Source organism: Diaphorina citri, unplaced genomic scaffold (genome assembly GCF_000475195.1).
Source record: "Diaphorina citri unplaced genomic scaffold, Diaci psyllid genome assembly version 1.1 scaffold502, whole genome shotgun sequence".
NCBI lineage: Eukaryota > Metazoa > Arthropoda > Insecta > Hemiptera > Psyllidae > Diaphorina > Diaphorina citri.
In genome coordinates, this window is record NW_007377937.1 from 191,421 (window position 1) to 212,864 (window position 21,444).

Sequence of the window (21,444 nt, forward strand, 5' to 3'; positions counted from 1 at the left end):
TTTATCAAGCTGTTGAACAAATTTGAAATTATTTGTTCGAGAATGAAAAAGTTTGCAACATGAGCACTGAGTGTTACGTTTGGTGCATGATCATGATGAAAGGTGAAAAAATCAAAGATGAAAAACACTCAGGTTCGGTTTATCAATAGCATTTATCAAGCTGTTGTTGAGTGTTACATTTGATGCATGATCATGATGAAAGGTGAAAAATCAAAGATCAAAAACACTCAGGTTCGGTTTATCAATAGCATTTATCAAGCTGTTGAAGTTATTGGGTTGTTAAATTAGCATTTCAACAGCCTCATAAAAGCAATTGACAAACCGAACTTTAGCATACTTTTCAGAGGCACACCATCAATTCAAACCTGACAGCATCTACCTCACTTGGACAAAACACATTACTTCCACAGATCAGCACAAGAAACCCCTCTAACACTGTCCTTACTGCTTGCTAATAATGAGTAAACTGTAAACATAATAATTACCTATGACAAACATTTAAACTGATCCATACAGACTCTTCTGTATTCAGATTGAAAGGTTTACTTTGTTAACTCAGTAGACATCATACGGTAAGCGGATAATCATATGTAAATACACTCGTATATACATTATACCCTACTTAACAGTCAGAAACAAAACAGAATGTAAAATTACTTTCCCGTTCGTTTACAGATCAGCACAAAAAACCCCTCTGACACTATCCTTACTGCTTGCTAATAATGAGCAAACTGTAAACATAATAATTACCAATGACAAATATTTAAACTGATCCATACAGACTCTTCTGTTCAGATCAGCACAAAAAACCCCCCTAACACTGTCCTTACTGCTTGCTAATAATGAGCAAACTGTAAACATAATAATTACCAATGACAAATATTTAAACTGATCCATACAGACTCTTCTGTATTCAGATTGAAAGGTTAACTTTGTTAACTCAGTAGACATCATACGGTAAGCGGATGATCATATGTAAATACACTCGTATATACATTATACCCTACTTAACAGTCAGAAACAAAACAGAATGTAAAATTACTTTCCCGTTCGTTTAGTAAACCTCGGCCTTGGCATTGGAATGAAGATCGGGAGCGGTAAAAATCCTGAAAGGGAAACAACAATTCTTTTCATGAGTAAAAGTGATTTGGATTGCAGTATTGCCAGACCTTCATTTACTTTTTTACTTTCCTTATCCTATAGGAAGTAAAGTAATGTTTTTTTCAAAGTCTGGGAATACTGCTTCATACCTACACTGAGAAAAAGTGATTGATAGGGTAGGTACAATAAGTTTTGGGAGACTTTAGGTGGAATGCACACTGGAGAAACGCGTTTCATGAAACACATTTCTCTAGTGTGCATTCCACTTTAGGGTGGAAGGAAATCTATTATTGGGTTATTTATCCTGATTTAGAGTCTGGAATGCTATATTGCCAAAGTAGAGCTTCCTGATATACATATTTGAGTTACGGAACCCAGTCACTCGCTTAGTCTTCTGACATCCTAGTTTTTTTTCTCAGTGTAGGAAAGGCACGTGATGTGCACTCAAATGCAACCCCAAGAGTACCAGCTACTGCTACTCCCCGATTTACACTCAATCACTGTAAGTAGAAACATTGTGGCAGCTTATCTTGTTGAAATTAATAGATATAGGTGCATAAATATGATGTATATCACTTTACAACCGGGTTCATGGTGAACTTATTCACGGCCATCATTCTCAGATACTCTCTTGACGCGTTCGATAACATGAATTTTTATTAATAGTAATTGTTGTTATATTGACTTTTATTGACTTAATTAGTGGTAATATTGACTCATCGACCAATCCAAAAGGATAGAACGATAATGGTTATGCATATATTGACTTCTATTATATTGCATTGTTGTTATATTGACTTTTATCGACTTAATTAGTGGTAATATTGACTCATCGACCAATCCAAAAGGATAGAACGATAATGGTTATGCATATATTGACTTCTATTATATTGATTTCCTCAATTTGGAATTTGAATAAAGAAGTTTGAACATAACACAATTCTTAGAGAGAAAAAGGGAAATACAGTAGGTAGGTACTTACATGGTTGTTTTTGAATGCAGATCAGCGTGTTCCACTTCCATTCAGACCAAGTGATTTGATGATCTCAAATGATTTTGGATGAAAGGGTGAAGCATTTTTTTTTTTTTTTTTTTTTTTTTTTTTTTTTTTTTTTCTTTCACTGGAGAAACGCGTTTCATGAAACACATTTCTCTAGTGTGCATTCCACTTTAGGGTGGAAGGAACTCTATTATTGGGTTATTTATCCTGATTTAGTCTGGAATGCTATATTGCCAAAGTAGAGCTTCCTGATATACATATTTGAGTTACGGAACCCAGTCACTCGCTTAGGCTTCTGACATCCTAGTTTTTTTTTCTCAGTGTAGGAAAGGCACGTGATGTGCACTCAAATGCAACCCCAAGAGTACCAGCTACTGCTACTCCCCGATTTACACTAAAAATCATTTTTGATGAGGTGGGTATACTACAGTAGTTTGCTAGTTTGTCATGGATGACAGAGATTACCCCTTGGTGTAATGGGACTACTAAACTTGGAAATCTGAGTAAAAAGTATCGAAGAAAATTATGCCAGAACCAAATTTCTAGTCTCATTTTGCTTGCGAATTTTTCGTAGGATCAAAAATTCGAAAACGAATGAAATTTTTGTCTTGTGACGTCCGAAGACTAGAAATCTTTTCAATAGGAACCAACAGCGGCCTAACTCTGATAAAGAGAACTGTCAAGCACTATGTATAATCCCAGTCATTCACCCTCAGACCCTCTGTCAGAACGTGTATGAAAAGCTTGAGACCTAGGTCTTTTTCCGCCACACACGTTCCCATGCCACGGTCTGAGGGTGAGTGGCGGGCTTTAGACAACGGACAACTTAGATTCCCCGTTCTAGAGCTTTGCTATTGACCCACCATGTAAACGGTAAACCGTAATACAAAACTACAAGTCGATATTGTATTCTCTGAAACTTAAAATTCCACCCCATTTCTGGACGTTGGACGTCAAATAACAATATGAATATTACCTAACCATGATTTTTCATATAACTGAGTTACGATTCTGATCATGTCATTATATCGTTGTGTACGAGTAAATACGTCAAATGACAATATGAATATTACCTAACCATGATTTTTCATATAACTGAGTTACGATTCTGATCATGTCATTATATCGTTGTGTACGAGTAAATAAGTATAGGGTGGGTTGGGGTAGATTTGGGACGGTGCAATTTCGAGACACCAACTGGGCAAAAAATTGGGCACCAATTTTTCTCATCAGACTGACCTTGTAGTCCATACTCCATAAGCAGGTCATTTGAGACCATTAAAATTGGTGCCTCAACTCAAAATTGGACTGTCTCAAAATTACCCCAACCCACCCTATGGAACTTCAATCATGGAGGTTTGTTATGTTTCCACAGGAGCAAAAACGGAAAAGTTTCTTCTCGACTGAAGAAAAAATTCCAAACATTAGATTTTGTCACGGCATCTCTTGTGCTCCTAGTGTGACCATGTCATTATAAAGGTCATTGGAACATGTCATTGAATGGCACTATATCGCAAAGCGACATACGCGTAAAATATGGCAATTTTCCATGGTACCTACAAAGGAAAAACATAGGTGTATGTTCATGTTAACCATATGCCTATGGCGTCAAATTTAGCTTTGTACCATAGAAAATTGCCAGATTTTAAGTCGCTCTGCCATATAGTGTGATCCTAGATGTAGATCGAACCCATAGACATAGGAATCTAGGTATGTAGGAGAATCGAACCAAACCTCCTACATGGGGAATCGATTTATGATAGAGATTTGCAAGTGAATGGAATGCAGGTATATGTACGTAGCGTGGGAATGATTTCAAAAAGAAAGGAGTGGTTGATGCATTACCACATGTCATTATAAAGGTCATTGGAGCATGTCATTATAAAGGTCATGTTGGAAAGCTCCGGCATCTCAAACGGGTCTCCTCACTTACGTGGTCTAAACATGTGGTTGGGTGGTAGTCGGGGTGGGGGGCCACCCATGGGGTGCATTGGACGCATGAAGGGAGCGAACACCCCGGGGTGGGGGATAACAGGGATCATCGGCATGATGGGAGCGCCTCTCCCATCCCCTTCTCCCCCACCAGAATGTTTCTGCAACAAGGACAAAACAAAAGTCAATAAAATAGTCTATAAACGAGCCGTATTTGTTTTTACTTTCCTTATCCTATAGGAAGGAAAGTAATGTAATCGGGTCAAAATTTCGATGGTCAGTTTTTAGTGTGAAAACACGTTTTGAGGTCCCTAGAGCCTAAATCCAAAGTTTCAGCCATTGGTGTGTGTGTGTGTGTGTGTGTCTGTCTGTAAACAAAATATCTCGAGAACGGTAAGAGCTAGAGACTTGAAATTTGGTATGTAGCTGTCATATGTGACAAGGATGCGGTTTTCAGCTATAGCGACAAAACGGTTAGAGATATTGTAAAAGTTAGGGTAAAAGAACACTCAAATAAGCATCATTCAATAGGATAAGGAAAGTCGTGTGATGTTCACACCAGATTTTTTTTTTTTTTTATTTTATAAGATTTACACCTAATTTGTATTTGTACCAAATACATAAGACCTTGTTTAGACTGCGAGAATAAAGGGACTTTTCAGTTTCATTCTGGCAGTATAAACAGGGTATATTCTATTATTCCTCTCTGTGGCACTTTCGCCAAGGATATATAAATTTTCAACTTTAACGCCCTGATTCCCAAACCATATTTCATGGTGCTTACCCACAGAAACCAATGTATTAAAACATCTCCCTGAACATGAGAGAGGGACTCTCTAATTCTTTGAAAGTTTTTCATCAAGAAATTGTAAAATTTCACTCAGAAGCTCTCTTTCAGATAAGTATTGAAAATACATAAGTGACCCGTGGCAGCAAGTGTGGTGGCGCCATTATGCACAAAGACTAAAAAATCACCTCTGTGCTGCCTCTTCGCGCACAGAGGGGCATAATAAACCTGCCTCCGTGTCGTAGTGGTCAAGACGCTCGCCTGGTAAACAGGAGGGTGTGGGTTCGATCCCAGCCGAGGAATGTAATTTTATCCTCATTTATTTGAGAATTTGACCACATAATAATGTAGATCTAAGGGCTAGGTGGTAGAAAACGCCTCCGACGTTAACCTCACCTAGTGGTTACCTTCCACTCGAGTCTATTATTATTATGATTATTAATAAAATAGGACTAAACTTACATTCTGATAGTAGTCTCGATTCTTTTTCGGATCCGATGAGAATGGAGTCTGTGCTGCCTCTTCGCGCACAGAGGGGCATAATAAACCTGCCTCCGTGTCGTAGTGGTCAAGACGCTCGCCTGGTAAACGGGAGGGCGTGGGTTCGATCCCAGCCGAGGAATGTAATTTTATCCTCATTTATTTGAGAATTTGACCACATAAGTAATAATGTAGATCTAAGGGCTAGGTGGTAGAAAACGCCTCCGACGTTAACCTCAACTAGTGGTTACCTTCCACTCGAGTCTATTATTATTATTAATAAAATAGGACTAAACTTACATTCTGATAGTAGTCTCGATTCTTTTTCGGATCCGATGAGAATGGAGGAGGTCTAGGGGAAGACCGATCCTTATGGTCATCCCTTCTTCCCTCATGAGTATCCCTCCTCTTATCCCCTCTCCCAGTGTCGGGAGAATATCCCCTAGGATAACGCTCTGTGTCTCTCCTGAAAACAGAAGACAAATAAACGTGTGTAGCAATATCTTACGCCCACCGCTATGGCCGAGTGTTCAAGAGCACTTACTCTCAACCTGGAGGTGCTGGGTTCAAATCCCGGCCAGGGCGGAAATTTTCTGATCGAACTTTTCCGTTCTTGGATAGACATGAATGTAAAAGTATGCCTTGAAGTAATGCGAAAGTGGTTCCAAGGTACTATTTTAAATAAAAAAATAAATGAAAAAAGCAATATCTTACCTCGTTTCATATCTTTCGCTGGCAGTGTAGCTGGAACCAGACCGTTTCTGATCACTCGAATATCTGTCTTCTGAAGCAGGCTTATCATGCGTTGACCGATATCTGTTATCCACAGATTTGTCATGACTGGACCGATATCTATCCTCGACAGGTTTTTCGTAACCCGAACGATATTTGTCTTCTGGGACTCTAGGTTTGTCACGATATCTATCTTCTGGAGGTTTGTCCCGACTGCGATATTTGTGTTTGTCATGACTGGACCGATATCTATCCTCGACAGGTTTGTCGTAACCCGAACGATATTTGTCTTCTGGGACTCTAGGTTTGTCACGATATCTATCTTCTGGAGGTTTGTCCCGACTGCGATATTTGTCATCACTGAATGATCCGGTTCTATCGGAGCGATATTTATCGTCAGGTCTCTCATGGCCAGACCTATACCCATCATAACCCGAAGGTTTATCATGGCCGATAGCGGTTGAACGGAACTTGTCTTCTGGAGGTTTATTGAAGGTTGATCGATATTTGTCTTCAAAAACTGGAGGTTTATTAAAGGTAGATCGATATTTGTCTTCCAAAGCTGGTGGTTTATTGAAGCTGGATCGATATTTGTCTTCAAAAGGTGATGGTTTATCATAGCTACTCGTGCTGGGTCGATATTTGTTGTCTATAGAGGGAGGCTGACGGGTCGGGGGACTTGGAGCACGTCTCTTGGGACTCGGAGGGCGTGGAAATTCTCTCAAGGATTTGTTAGGACTTCGCTTGAGTGGACTTCGACTGCGACTTCGATGGTCGTACCGATCTAGGGAGGGGAGAGAGAAAGCAAAAGGTTTCAAAGAACATGTAAGTATATTTATTGAAAACTCTTCATTATTAATAATAATAGTGCTTATTTAACCTGCTCGCATAGGACTGAAAAGTCCCTTTACTCCAGCAGTAGGCTACTATGTACTACTATTGTGGTCAAATTCTCAAATTATGTTGAGGATAAAATTCCATACTTCGGCTGGGATCGAATCCACGCCCTCCTGTTTACCAGGCGAGCGTCTTGACCACTACACCACCAAGGCAGCATTATAACAGTATCACTATACTATGTACTAGTTTGTTTTACAGCTTACCATTAGACTTGTGCGTATCATACGGACGATGGGAAGGTACAGGGGATCGGCCTCGATCTCTACGTTCCGTATCGTACCGATCCCGCGGTTTATCAACCGGTGAGCCTCGTCTGACCGCTTCATAGAGCGGCTTATCCACTCTCCCATAATCTCTTTGCCTTTCCAAACTGGAATGCTTTCCATCTTGAGCGGGAGAGGAAGGTCGATGTCTATACTTGGGTTCGCAGTTGGGGGACGGGAAGCGTTTGCTGGAGGCAGCGAAAGCTTCTTTCTTGCTGGGGATGTGAAAGTCGTCGGAGGAGGGATGTCTGGGGAGGTAAAAATCAATGATTAAGGCCCGGGGTCACAACGTGAGTTTAAACTCGGTTTAAGTTTAACTCTCGGATCAAGCAATCTGATTGGTTGATTTTTAAAGATTTCAGTCAATCAGATTACTTAAACTGAGATTAAAACTTAAACAGAGTTTAAACTCACTTTGTGGCCCTGGGGGTAGTAAGATTGCCCACTTCTGTGACCGAGTGGTCAAGAGCACTGACGCGGAGGTGCTGGGTTCGATTTCGACCATGGCGGAAGTTTTCTAACCAAAAACTTTTCCTGTTCTTGGATAGTCAACAGTCATGGATGTAAAAGGATGTGCCCTGAAGTAATACGAAAGTAGTACAGAGGTTTTTTTTAAGTATTATTATTAACTTACCTTCTCTCTTCAAAATACTCTCTGTCTTTCTCAAAGGATCGGCTGCGGGGGGGTCGAGAACTATCAGAGTATTTTTGAGGGTGACCTAGACAAGAAATCACAATAATTTTAATTTGACCTTTAGATTTTTTCCCTCTATTTCTTCTTCCAATATTAAAATGCTGAGATAGAGTCAACATCTCCCTATCTTGGTCTGATGATGATACACTGAGTGGTACTGATTAAAAATTTAACACCGTGATCGTAATTGTATTGGTAAAAGTATTATTTGATCTTATTTTTTATATATATATAAAAAAGTTGATCCTGCGCTGACTTTTTTTTTCATTCGTATTTTGACAGCAACTAAATTCACATACTGCAAGTAAATTGGACTTTAGCAAAATTCCAACCAAATGTCTTACCCTGCTGGTGGGGGTGAGACGAAGGGAGATGGGTGTGAGGCTTGTTCTGCCTCTTACTCTCAGAAGGGAAGATATCAGCTAGCCGTACTTTGTTGGGGATGACATTCTTGTTGGAGAATATAGGCTTCACTCCCTCATCTAAATTGAGAAGGGGAAGAGGACACGAAAAGTAAGTACATGCTCAGCCTGTTTGATGTAGAAACTGATTTGTGTACGTCCACATTGGGAATGGCGGAACCAAGTTAGACATTGCATCAAACATAGGTACATACGGGTGAATTAACCTTTTAGAATTCAACCCAGTACTCAATTATCCTCACGAATCTGTGTGAGCTCTAAGAACCCAGCAGCAATAGATAGTTCCCAATTTTGATTAAATGAAAAATAGGTAGCTAACACTAAAAAAAAAAAAAAAAAAAAAAAAGTTTTTTCCAGGGGGAAATTGGTTTTATGTCAGGGTGAAATTGGTTCCATTGTGCCCGATTTTTTTATTCCCAAGTACGTACAAAAAGCATGTTTTACATCAAACATACAAAATAACCTATGTATTAGTAAAACTGAACATGAATTTCAGTAGATGTGTCATAAGTTTGTAGTATAAATTGAAATTGCATTTTCAAACCCCATTCAAAGGTGAAATTTTGTGCACAAAAGAGATGAAAGGAAGATGAGGGGAAAAATCAAAACGAACGTTACTGACACATTTATTGAGATCCATGTTCATACTCATAATTTGAACCAAAACGTCTGCATCTAGACCAATATAGACATTACAAACAATCAAATGTTGTTACCAACATTAAACTAATTTACGTCAACAAAAAGTGGACTTCAAACGTAAATAACTACAGTGGTATGAAAATTCTTTAAAATTTTAAACTTCATAAACCTTGTTTAGATCTGATTAAAAATAGGGATATATTATCTTCCTTAAAGCCCATTTTCTATTTTTAAATGATCTAGAAGTTTTCACAAATCTGGACAATATCATCGTTTCAATTAATGTGCTCAAATAGTTCCTCCAATTATCGTTAAATTGTACGTGGTTTAGTACAGATGAGATAACTACAGTGGTATGAAAATTCTTTAAAATTTTAAACTTCATAAACCTTGTTTAGATCCGATTAAAAATAGGGATATATTATCTTCCTTAAAGCCCATTTTCTATTTTTAAATGATCTAGAAGTTTTTACAAATCTGGACAATATCATCGTTTCAATTAATGTGCTCAAATAGTTCCTCCAATTATCGTTAAATTGTACGTGGTTTAGTACAGATGCAATTTCTTGTCGAACTTGATGATAAAGAAGACATGTCTTAAGTTACTTTAACATGGTGGATGCTTCAAACTTGAAATAAATGCTTCAAACTCTAGTTGGGAATACTATGCCATTTGAAGAATTATCTTGTAGGTTGATGTTAATTGAATTCTGCTTGATTTACACCTGAAAATTCTTCGCGTTCATCCAAGATTCAGGCTACGAATACGTTGATATTGATTTGTTGGAATTTCGGAAATTCAGGTTTACCTGAGTGGTCTGATATCAGACAGCGGCCAATTTTTATAGAATTCAACTTTATAATCCAAAACATGGTCTGCTTAAAAGAAGTAATTTTGATCTTGAAATATTATAGGGTTTGGTGACATTGAGGTTTCCTTCTGAGGGCAGAGCTCCAAGTATACTGAAGGCATTTCCCACTTTGTTTCAAATATGTTTTGGCTCTTCCATCTCCGAATTTTTCGATCATCTTCCTTCCAATTTAATTCAGCCTTGTCATTTGGTGACATTGAGGTTTCCTTCTGAGGGCAGAGCTCCAAGTATACTGAAAGCATTTCCCACTTTGTTTCAAATATGTTTTGGCTCTTCCATCTCCGAATTTTTCGATCATCTTCCTTCCAATTTAATTCAGCCTTGTCTCCCCTCTGCACACCACACACCCATTGTTTCCACAGCCAGCACGACTAGTTTGACCCTTCTCGACTAAAAAGTTGGAATATTAATTTATTGTTTCCTTCAAACAGTCAATTCAGCAGCTGGACCAGCATTATCTTTGGTTAGCTTGATATAGCTTGTTGCTAATGTATCAGTGCAGATGAAATCCCAAACCAAACACTGTATAGTATTGGATAGTTGAAGTTGGTTAGCTTGATATAGCTTGTTGCTAATGTATCAGTGCAGATGAAATCCCAAACCAAACACTGTATAGTATTGGATAGTTGAAGTTCCTGAGAGGAAAACACTGTTGGTGATACTGAACTCGAACTGCTGTATCACAAATTTTCATAAGTAAATGGTTTCTTCAAATTAGTTTGATCCTTCTCTGTATGATTACAACTCAGGGTTGGATGTGGCGAACCATTGGAAATACAAGATATAGGTTTAGGTGTGATAAACCGGACACGGAAAGTAAGTAACTACAACTCAGGAACCTCTTCTGTGTGGATCGGACCTCAAGTGTCTTCAATGTTGTATAACATTCGCACCGTTACAGACATGGAGTCTGTGAAGATTTTTTTTTCTTCGAAATTCCAAACGAAGTGGTAGAGTTCTTGAGAGAAAAAGCAAAGAGAACGTCTCGCTACAAGCGTCAAGGCCGAGCACCGCATACACTCCGTTCTGTGTCGAGCGAACACCCGATTTTTCGAACAAGGGCCAAATTTCAAGATTTCCTGCCATTTTGTATAACCTCGTTACATAAACCCTATCATCTTAGGTTCCGCTTCTGTGTGACCTTATTTGAATCTCCATCATCTACTGTGATGTTCGAGGGTTCAAAATACTTCAATGTTGGAAGATTCACGTCATCACGATGCAATGGTTGCATCCATGGAGTGCAATGGTGGAATCCTCAGAGATAAATTCCTCGTGGGCCACGACAAGCCAAAGAGTAGGAAAATGTCAGAGATCATCACCCCTGCCGCCATCACCACTACAACAAATAGATATGTATAGGTGTAACAATAATTTTCAAAGTCATCTTTTCAAACTTTTGTTATCAACTCTTATGTCAGCTTGGTAGAATTTACCGTTATCTTCTCAACATTATTTTGTTAAATTGTTGTTATTCTTGATATTTTGTAAATTGTTGTTATATTGATTCGCTTGTTAAAAATCAAGTTTCTTGATATCTCCTTGGTAAAAATCATGTTCCTTTATATCAGCTTACTAAACACTCCATGATTTGATAGCCTTATAGGTACAAATGTCTACTTTGTCAACATTTTGTAACTCTGTGACAGTTCGGTTATTTGTTGTTGTCAGCTCACTCAAAATAATCTCCTTAAGGTTCAGCTTAATCGAACTTGTTTCTTCGAGTCAAGCCTTTTTGGAAATTCTGATAATTTTCTTCAAGTCGGACATTTAAATTTATGATACTTGTGGTGCACCTTGTTGAGGTTTGCAATGCCGTAAGTTAGCTTATGAAAGAGCAAACACAAATTCTTGACAGACATCACTTCTACTTGACTCATATTGATGAAAAAATGCAAGTGTTTCATTGAAGAAAATATGGAAAGGAAAAGGATGTCAAGGTTAAATAAAGGAAGAAATTTTAGGACAAAAATAAAAAATAATACGTACCAGTTGGAATATTGGCACTTCGTTCTATCATCTAACTCTTCCGTTTCATTTCATCCACCTGTTGCAATAAGCAGCACAATTATGAGAGCAAATCTTACGAACTAATACATTTGGGACATTTTTCCAAAAAATGATAAACGGTTTGATTCAATCTCAGGAAAGGAAGTTAAACAAGTCAGGGAGAAAATCTTGAAAATTGTGGACATTTTTAATTACCAACAACTAAACTAGAACATAATTACTGGTAATACTATAAAGTCTCTTTACAATAAGAGGAATAAATTTTCTATTAAGAGTCTCGAAATTACATTTAACAAGACTTTGAATAAAAACTATCACCTCTTATGGAAAAAGGACTTTATTATACCAACAAAAATGATCTAGTCAGCAAAACCAACATCCACGGTATAAAACCAACATCCATTACAATTGCAAAAGTTCTTTCAATCTACGAAGGAAGTCTGCCCACATGTTACTGTGTCACAAACACTGAACTGACAAGAATAATAAAAAACTTGTTTCCACTGATTGTACAGCTCTCAGGAAAAAAAGCCTTAGAGGACCATCAAAAGCCAAATTTTTACCAACCACAACATTAGAACATGATTGCAGGCAAGATCATTAAGTCTATTAACAAACATATGTAGCCTTCGAGGACCATCAAAAGCCAAATTTTTACCAACCACAACATTAGAACATGATTGCAGGCAAGATCATTAAGTCTATTAACAAACATATGTGTCCAATTTCATCAAAATCGGATAGTTTACTATGAGTTGTGATGAAAAACTAAAAATTAAGGGCATCAAAAATAACAAAAGTAGCCTTAGAGGACCATCAAAAGCCAAATTTTTAGTTACCAACCACAACATTAGAACATGATTGCAGGCAAGATCATTAAGTCTATTAACAAACATAATTATGTGTCCAATTTCATCAAAATCGGATAGTTTACTATGAGTTGTGATGAAAAACTAAAAATTAAGGGCATCAAAAATAACAAAAGTAAAATTAATGAACAAATAATATAAAAAAAAAATCCGTGTCCTGGATTAATTTTTAAATCAAAGGGAAATTTTACCACCTTTGAACCCATTCCTAAAAAATATAAGTATACTGCTTCTCATTTTTCCAAAGATGTCAGGAAAATACTAGACATGAATTATGAAGATGAAACTTGAACAGAGACCAAGAGACATTCGATAAGGGGAAAAGAAAATGTAAAACGATTAATATCATAGAGAAGCAGTTTGTTTAGGAACGTTTGACAAAAACGAATTTTACAAAAACTCAACATACTACAATCATTGCTGGAAACAGAGGAAAGAAAATGTAAAACGATTAATATTTATCATAGAGAAGCAGTTTGTTTAGGAACGTTTGACAAAAACGAATTTTACAAAAACTCAACATACTACAATCATTGCTGGAAACAGAAAGAAGAGCTTGAATTAGTACACTAAAGAAGACAAAGTAGCTGTTAAACATTGTACTATAAATTTATGTAATTATACTGTTTGATCAGTACAAACTCTCAAAATATAACCCTTACCCTCGAGCAGAGTTGTGAAGTAATGATTACTTGATGGAATTAATTCCTAGTTCTAATTACTAGCTCATGTAGTTGTAATCAGTTTGGGCAATTTCTTGATGAAACTCCCCTCATCTAAAATATAGAACAGCATGGTTTTATTACTATTTTATTAATATATTTTTTCCAGTCTTCTTGTTAAAAAATGTTGCCCTTCCCTACAAGCATTACTTAATCTATGCTGCATGAGAAACATTCATTATGTGGCTTCCAAAGCAATTGTTGGCCTCAAAGCAATGTTTTTTGCGGTAATTATTCAGAAGCCACAACCATGAAAGAAAGCTCTTTTTTGTGATCAACCAAACCCTGTGACACTGGTCATTCCTCAAATTGTGAAAGCTTCTTTTTGTGTTTAACCTAAACCTATAGAGAGCGTTCAAAAAGTCTTGGAACCCCTGAATATTTTTTGAATGACTAAAGATGAGAAGCTGAAATTTGGGTTAGTGTTTTGTCTTTTAAAATGCAACTTTTTGAAGACACCAAATTTTGGCTGGAGCCAGGGTTGGCCCCTTGGGGTCAACTTAAAAATGTTGAATGGGAACCCCCTGATTGTGATAGGTACATCAAATTAAAGGCCTTAAAAAACGTAGTACTTTGATACAAGTTAGAGCTTGATCCAACAACCAGGGCCAGAGTTGAGGCCTATTCAATTTTTAATTTTGCCATGTTCTTCCATCAATAGGGGAAGCACCCAAAATGGGAAATTCATTTTGATAGGTGATTTCTGCTTGATTTTGTTGAATAACATTCAGGAAGCGTATTGATTTCGTTGAATAACATTCAGGAAGCGTAATGATTTCGTTCAATAACATTCGGGAATATTCTTTCAGGTCCGTTTGAGCTTAAAGCTATCAAAACACGATCTACCTCACATATCGATTTACCTACGTTGTTTCCACCCATACCCTAACATTCAGGAAGCGTAATGATTTCGTTCAATAACATTCGGGAAGCGTATTGATTTCGTTCCATAAAATAGTACATATTCTTTCAGGTCCGTTTGAGCTTAAAGCTATCAAAACACGATCTACCTCACATATCGATTTACCTACGTTGTTTCCACCCATACCTACTTGCATATCATCACCCACAAAAAGATGATGTTTTCTGCAATAAAAGAATGGTTTTGACCATTGAGAAAATTGATTAGAATGATTTTAGATTCTTACTTTTAGGACTACGGAGAAAAATGGAAATTCAAGCAATAGTTGACCTCTACATATTTCGAAACCCCAGGACATTTTTTGATCAATAACTAAATTTGAGCTATGAATCTAACAAAGTACGACATCGTTTTTGATATTTCAACAACGAGCACAAATCTTTTTTTTTTTTTTTTTTTTTTTTTTTTTTTATCACATTCAGGAAACGTATTTATTTTGTTGAATCACATTCAAGAAGCGTATTGATTTCATTGAATAACATTCAGGAAGCGTATTGATTTCATTGAATAACATTCAGGAAGCGTATTGATTTCGTTGAATCACATTCAAGAAGCGTATTGATTTCGTTGTATAACATTCAGGAAACGTATTTATTTTGCTGAATAACATTCAGGAAGCGTATTGATTTCATTGAATAACATTCAGGAAGCGTATTGATTTCGTTGAATAATATTCAGGAAGCGTATTGATTTCGTTGAATAACATTCATTGATTTCGACGTATTGATTTCGTTGAATAAATTGATTTCGTTGAATAACATTCAGGAAGCGTATTAATTTCGTTGAATAACATTCAGGAAGCGTATTAATTTCGTTGAATAACATTAATTTCGTTGAATAGCATTCAGGAAGCGTATTGATTTCGTTGAACAACATTCAGGAAGCGTATTGATTTTGTTGAATAACATTCAGGAAGCGTATTGATTTCGTTGAATAATATTCAGGAAGCGTATTGATTTCGTTGAATAACATTCAGGAAGCGTATTGATTTCGTTGAATAACATTCAGGAAGCGTAATGATTTCGTTCAATAACATTCAAGAAGCGTATTGATTTCGTTGTATAACATTCAGGAAACGTATTTATTTTGCTGAATAACATTCAGGAAGCGTATTGATTTCATTGAATAACATTCAGGAAGCGTATTGATTTCGTTGAATAATATTCAGGAAGCGTATTGATTTCGTCTACTAATTCCTATGAAAGTAATTGAAGTCGCAATTCCGATTACATTTGATGTAATGGGTAGTTAATTACTGTGTAATCGAGATTCCAACTACCCATTACAAATGAGGTGAGAGTAATATGAGTAGGTGGGTAGCTTGTCGTCAAATGGAGGGGTAAAACCCCCATCACCAAAGTCCAGTCAGAAATGCACTTCTTTTTCGTTCTGTTCTAAAGGAGAGATGGAGTATTTTTTGTTGTGAACTTTAGCTAAAAACCTAAAAAGATATCACCTCGCCATCCACCAAAAAAACATTTGGGAAGGTGTAATCGTAAGAAGTAATTGGAAATTTCAATTACTAATTATTTTTTCGTTCTGTTCTAAAGGAGAGATGGAGTATTTTTTGTTGTGAACTTTAGCTAAAAAGATATCACCTCGCCATCCACCAAAAAAAAAAACATTTGGGAAGGTGTAATCGTAAGAAGTAATTGGAAATTTCAATTACTAATTACTTTCAGATGTAATTAGTAATTGGACCTACCAATTCCCAATTACTTCCTCGACCCAATTCCAATTACTCTACTGATGGAAACCTGCCTCGGTGGTGTAGTGGTCAAGGCGCTCGCCTGGTAAACAGGAGGGCGTCGGTTCAATCCCAGCCGAGGTATGGAATTTTATCCTCAGTATAATTTGAGAATTTGACCACAATAATAGTAGTAGCCTACTGCTGGAGTAAAGGGACTTTTCAGTCCTATGCGAGCAGTATAAATAAGCACTATTATTATTATTATTATTATTATTACTTCCTGATGTAATTGTAATTGCGATTACAATTGGTAATTGATGGACCCAATTCCAATTACTCTACTGATGGAATAATTGGTAATTGATGGACCCAATTCCAATTACTCTCAAATGTAATCATAGTTGCAATTACTATTACATCTCAAAAGTAATCGTAGTTGCAATTACTATTACATTTGAATGTAATTGTAATTGCGATCTTAATTACTTCCTGATGTAGGTAATTGTAATTGCGATTACAATTGGTAATTGATGGACCCAATTCCAATTACTCTCAAAAGTAATCATAGTTGCAATTACTATTACATCTCAAAAGTAATCGTAGTTGCAATTACTATTACATTTGAATGTAATTGTAATTGCGATCTCAATTACATGTAATTGTATTTTGTAATTTGTAACGGGAATTACTTTTTTAACAACTCTGCCCTCGAGGTTAAACTGTTGAACCAAATTTTTTAAGTCTAGACATTATGAAGAAATATCGAAAATTTAACTAATTAATAAATTTATTATTCTGCAGCTCTTGTGTTGACGTTTTATAATATTAGACCATGATTCAATATATTGTTAGACCTGGGATTCGAACCCTGATCCCCTCTAATATCCTAAACAACAAGGCCTATACATATCTCACAGTAGAGTTTACCTGGCCGGCGATACATTTGAAATGAATCTTCATCAAAGTCACGTCTGACTGGCTCATTTTTTGGATTTGACAGCTGCCTTACAATGTTGACTTTTAAACCTGACAGATCTTTCTTCTCCTGGTGCCTGGAGCTAGAGAAAGTATCTCGATTGTTGAATAATTTTACATCTGAAACGTGAAAAAAAGTTGAACTTCCAGTAAAAATCAAAGAAATAGGTATCTTTCGAGACTTCGTTACACAATGTCAAATTAACATTTCGGCATGAAAAGAAGAAAGAAAAAGAGGAACACGAAAGAACACTATAGAGAAAAAGAAAATACTCATCTACGATTTCAGGTAGCAATTTACTTACCATGGTTGCGAGGCACAGCAAACTTATCTACGTCTAGTTTTCGGTTGATATGGTCCTCATCTTGGAGATCAAACTTATCCAGGTCAAGTCTGATCTTTACTCTCTCCAATTCTTGTTTGCTAAAAGGAACACTTTGACTGTAATTTTGCTTCCTAGAACGATTAGTGCCTGGAAGAATGGGAGGGGGAGTATTAATAAAAACCCAAGGGTTCCTAAGGTTAAAACCAATTTATCATTCCTGTTTAATCCTTTTCATTTGAAATCCTGAAAGAAATTTGTGTATGCAGCAGAGTAAAAGAACAAAAACTTACCATAGGAACGTGGATCTTCATAGTTTTCCCCTTTGATATCAATTTTGAACTTTTTCAGCTCTGACCGATCATACAGGTGTGACTTTTTTCTCTCAGATGGTGACACCTCTGAATGAGAAGGTCTAATGTCTATTTTCAACTTTTTCAAGTCTTCATTGTGATAATTCCAAGTCTTCTCAGGTCCTTTGAACAAACGATCCTTTGTACTATGACGCCCTGAACTCTCTAAATGAAATGGAAATGGAAGAAAAAAAAAACGTTACCCACTTACTAGATTGTAGACCAAAAACTTGTTTAAAAAAGGAGACACTCACTTTTTCATTTTCCTCTGTGGAAAAGGACAATTTTTTGGACATGGAAATATAAAATTACATTTTATTTGGGCTCTTGCAAATTAGGAACATACATACAAATGTAAATTTTCATTAGGAAAGATGTGTAATATGATATTATTTTTACCTGACATTCGAGCTGGGATGTGTGAATTACATTTTATTTGGGCTCTTGCAAGTTAGGAACATACATACAAATGTAAATTTTCATTAGGAAAGATGTGTATTAATATGATATTATTTTTACCTGACATTCGTGGGATGTGTGGATTGTCTTGTCTCTTATAGTCATATTTCTTATGGACATTTACAGGTTTCCTGAATCCTGATGGTTTATGAGGCCTGAAAAATTATTTGATAGGAAAGATATTGAATCTAGTTACTCTTAATTTCCCAATAAAACCATGCTGTGAATTAACCTAAACTTGCAGTTTGTGTTTAAATCTTAAACTGTTGATTTAGTGGGACTAACTGTCCTGCCTCAAGTTTTTAAAAAGCACTGTAAGAAAAAGAAAACACATGTCTTATAGCAGATATAGCCAGTTTGAAGCAAGACACTAATAGTTGGCACTTTTATTCCTCAATGTTATTTTGCCCCCATTTACACTCCTGTTCTACCTGGATTGCCTGAAATAATATCAGTGGGACACATGTGACCATAGTTTCTTCTTCTTAATATTTAAAAAAATTTAAATAGGTTTGATGTTCCCTGATAATTGCAAACTAATCTGTATGTATCACAACTTTCCACATTCCCTGACATGAAATGTAAAAATAAAGACGAAGGTTCGACTCACCCAAGTGACTTATTTGGAAAACTCTTTGTACCCAATTCATATTTATGTGGTCTGGATGATCCTTGATATCCATTGCCACGTGCAGAAGACTTAATTGAAGGCTTCCTAAAATGTCCATCTTTACTCCTCAATGGGACAACTACAGGTTTCTTTCTTAGATTTCCTGATCTGGTACAAGAAGAAACAATTTCTGGTTAGGTTTATGTAAGAAAACTTTGTTTAAAGGTAGACATGTTTCATCACTATGAATTTCATCTCATTAGCAAATGTGCATTCCATTATACACATACTTGGCATTTTTTTTTTTTTTTTTTACTCCTCAATGGGACAACTACAGCTCCAAAGATACAAATTTTTCCTCTTTACTTTAATAAACTAAAGGCAAGAGGAGAACGATGAAAAGTACTTACTTTCTATAGTCAATTGCTCCAGAATGAGGGGCTGAGTTTTTAATGGGACCAGATAATCTGCAATAAAAACAGTCAGTGTCAGGCCTATAATTCCTGTCCCAGCTCCAATCACAACCATTGCAAAATCTTCACACTGATAAAAATACACAACCAGGATGAACCACATTCACATTGTTTGGCAACTGAACATTGTCATCTAGTGCTTTGGAAATTCATTCTAGAGCTCGTGTCAACTTAGGAGGAATCAATATGCCAAACTGTTTTCACAGTAAAGACTTAAAAACAATTTCATTTTAATTATAAATTTTTAAATTTATACTATAGTTTTCTACAGTAGGTTTAAGCATGCAGAGTAAATTTTAGCATGATTTGTTCAAATTTAATGGACTACCATGGCTTAGAATACAATGAACTGAGTAAACTTACCTAGAACCTGTAGCATTCTTTTTGATAGCAATCCTGCTTTCAGCGATGTGTCTTGTTGAGAGTCTGTCTCTCAATGTTAACCTTGAGCCAACTGCTCTTGATGAAACTCCCCTCATCTAAAATATAGAACAGCATGGTTTTATTACTATTTTATTAATATATTTTTCCCAGTCTTCTTCTTGTTGAAAAATGTTGCCCTTCCCTACAAGCATTACTTAATCTATGCTGCATGAGAAACATATGTGGCTTCCAATTGTTGGCCTCAAAGCAATGTTTTTGGCAGTAATTATTCAGAAGCCACAACAATGAAAAATAAAGCTTTTTTTGTGATCAATCAAACCCTGTGACACTGGTCATTCCTCAAATTGTGAAAGCTTCTTTTCGTGTTTAACCTAAACCTAAAGAGAGTGTTTGAAAAGTCTTGGAACCCCTGAATATTTTTTGAAAGGCTAAAGATGAGAAGCTGACATTTGGGTTGTTGTTTTATCTTTTAAAATGCAACTTTTTGAAGTCACCAAATTTTGGCCGGAGCCAGGGTTGGCTCCTCGGGGTCAACTTAAAAATCTTATATGGGAACCCCCTGATTGTGATACATCAAATTAAAGGCCTTTAAAATTGTAGTACTTTGATACAAGTTTGAGCTTGATCCAACAACCAGGGCCAGAGTTGTGGCCTATTCAATTTTTAATTTTGCCATGCTCTTCCATCAATAGGGGAAGCACCCAAAATGGGAAATTCATTTTGATAGGTGATTTCTGCTTCAAATATGTCCCACTAATGATTCATCTTGAAATTTAGACCTAAAAATGAAATTTAAACTTTTGGCCCTGATGGCCTCCGGGGGTGAAAATGGATGTTTCAAATATTTATTTTTGGGTCTGGATTTCTATGTGAATCATTAGTGGGACATATTTGAAGCAGAAATCACTCATCAAAATGAATTTCCCATTTTGGGTGCTTTCCCTATTGACGCAAGAACATGGCAAAATTAAAAATTGAATAGGCCATAACTCTGACCCTGTTTCTTGGATCAAGCTCAAACTTGTATCAAATTACTAAGTTCTTTAATGCCTTTAATGAAAATTGAATAGGCCATAACTCTGACCCTGTTTCTTGGATCAAGCTCAAACTTGTATCAAATTACTAAGTTCTTTAATGCCTTTAATTTGATGTATCACAATCAGGGGTTCCCATTTAGGATTTTGAAGTTGACCGCCCCGGGGCCAACCCTGGTACAGGCCAAAATTTGGTGACTACCTACTTTAAAGGATAAAACACTAACCCAAATTTCAGCTTCTCATCTTCAGGCACCTTTAATTTGATGTATCACAATCAGGGGTTCCCATTTAAGATTTTGAAGTTGACCACCCCAGGGCCAACCCTGGTACAGGCCAAAATTTGGTGACTACCTACTTTAAAGGATAAAACACTAACCCAAATTTCAGCTTCTCATCTTCAGGGCGTTCCAAGACTTTTCGAATGCTCTGTATGAACACTGGTCATTGCTTGTTTGTGACAGCTCCTTTTTGAAGCAATTTTCCATTGAACAAGTAGGTACTGCATGTGTATGTTAATGATAGTTATGGTAATTTTAGAAGAGGATTGGACCAAATCCATCAATATTGGATAAGTACATAGTTACAATTTAAATCAGACTTACGGAAATATTTCAGATGGAATGGCAATGGCAGAATTTGTTTGTAGACAATCAGGCATCCGAAATTTTTCAACACCAGTGAAGATTTGCACGGATTTGAACTCAAACCGCAACGGTCGAAGGGCTTTGTTTGTAGACAATCAGGCATCCGAAATTTTTCAACACCAGTGAAGATTTGCACGGATTTGAACTC

The 21,444-nt window shown here is 36.5% G+C and overlaps 1 protein-coding gene and 1 long non-coding RNA gene across 5 annotated transcripts; one reads left to right on the plus strand and one right to left on the minus strand.

The window, feature by feature from the left end:
- The first annotated feature begins 23 nt into the window (after window positions 1–23).
- LOC113467568 lies at window positions 24–586 on the plus strand. Its single transcript, XR_003391603.1, has 2 exons — window positions 24–132; window positions 232–586. It is a non-coding gene; the product is annotated as an uncharacterized LOC113467568 (long non-coding RNA).
- On the minus strand, window positions 274–21,376 carry LOC103509474 (serine/arginine repetitive matrix protein 1-like). Of its 4 annotated transcripts, none has more exons than XM_008474097.3 (18): window positions 21,255–21,376; window positions 19,595–19,710; window positions 19,169–19,225; window positions 18,759–18,926; window positions 18,225–18,303; window positions 18,089–18,107; window positions 17,630–17,854; window positions 17,319–17,486; window positions 16,966–17,133; window positions 8,234–8,371; window positions 7,830–7,914; window positions 7,136–7,443; window positions 6,355–6,816; window positions 6,015–6,225; window positions 5,601–5,766; window positions 4,035–4,194; window positions 1,043–1,106; window positions 274–657 (listed from the first exon to the last, which is right to left on the minus strand). In XM_008474097.3, the coding sequence occupies exons 2-18, from the start codon at window positions 19,708–19,710 to the stop codon at window positions 654–656; spliced, it is 2,598 nt and encodes an 865-aa protein (XP_008472319.2). In that variant the 5' UTR covers window positions 21,255–21,376; the 3' UTR covers window positions 274–653. The 4 variants fall into 4 exon arrangements, 3 of the variants coding, with proteins under 3 accessions (XP_008472319.2, XP_017299694.1, XP_026679610.1); XM_017444205.2 differs by having other exon boundaries at window positions 274–617; window positions 1,003–1,106; XM_026823809.1 differs by lacking the exon at window positions 274–657 and having other exon boundaries at window positions 1,003–1,106; window positions 18,089–18,112; window positions 18,230–18,303.
- Window positions 21,377–21,444: the final 68 nt, after the last annotated feature.

Excerpts from the sequence above, each read along its gene's own strand:
- LOC103509474 (XM_008474097.3), bottom strand. The coding sequence starts at position 19,710 with ATGAGGGGAGTTTCATCAAGAGCAGTTGGCTCAAGGTTAACATTGAGA. Across the intron at positions 18,927-19,168 it reads GGAGCAATTGACTATAGAAA|ATCAGGAAATCTAAGAAAGA; the intron begins GTAAGTACTTTT and ends TTCTTGTACCAG. Across the intron at positions 6,226-6,354 it reads TCGGGACAAACCTCCAGAAG|ATAGATATCGTGACAAACCT; the intron begins ATAGATATCGTG and ends AACCTCCAGAAG.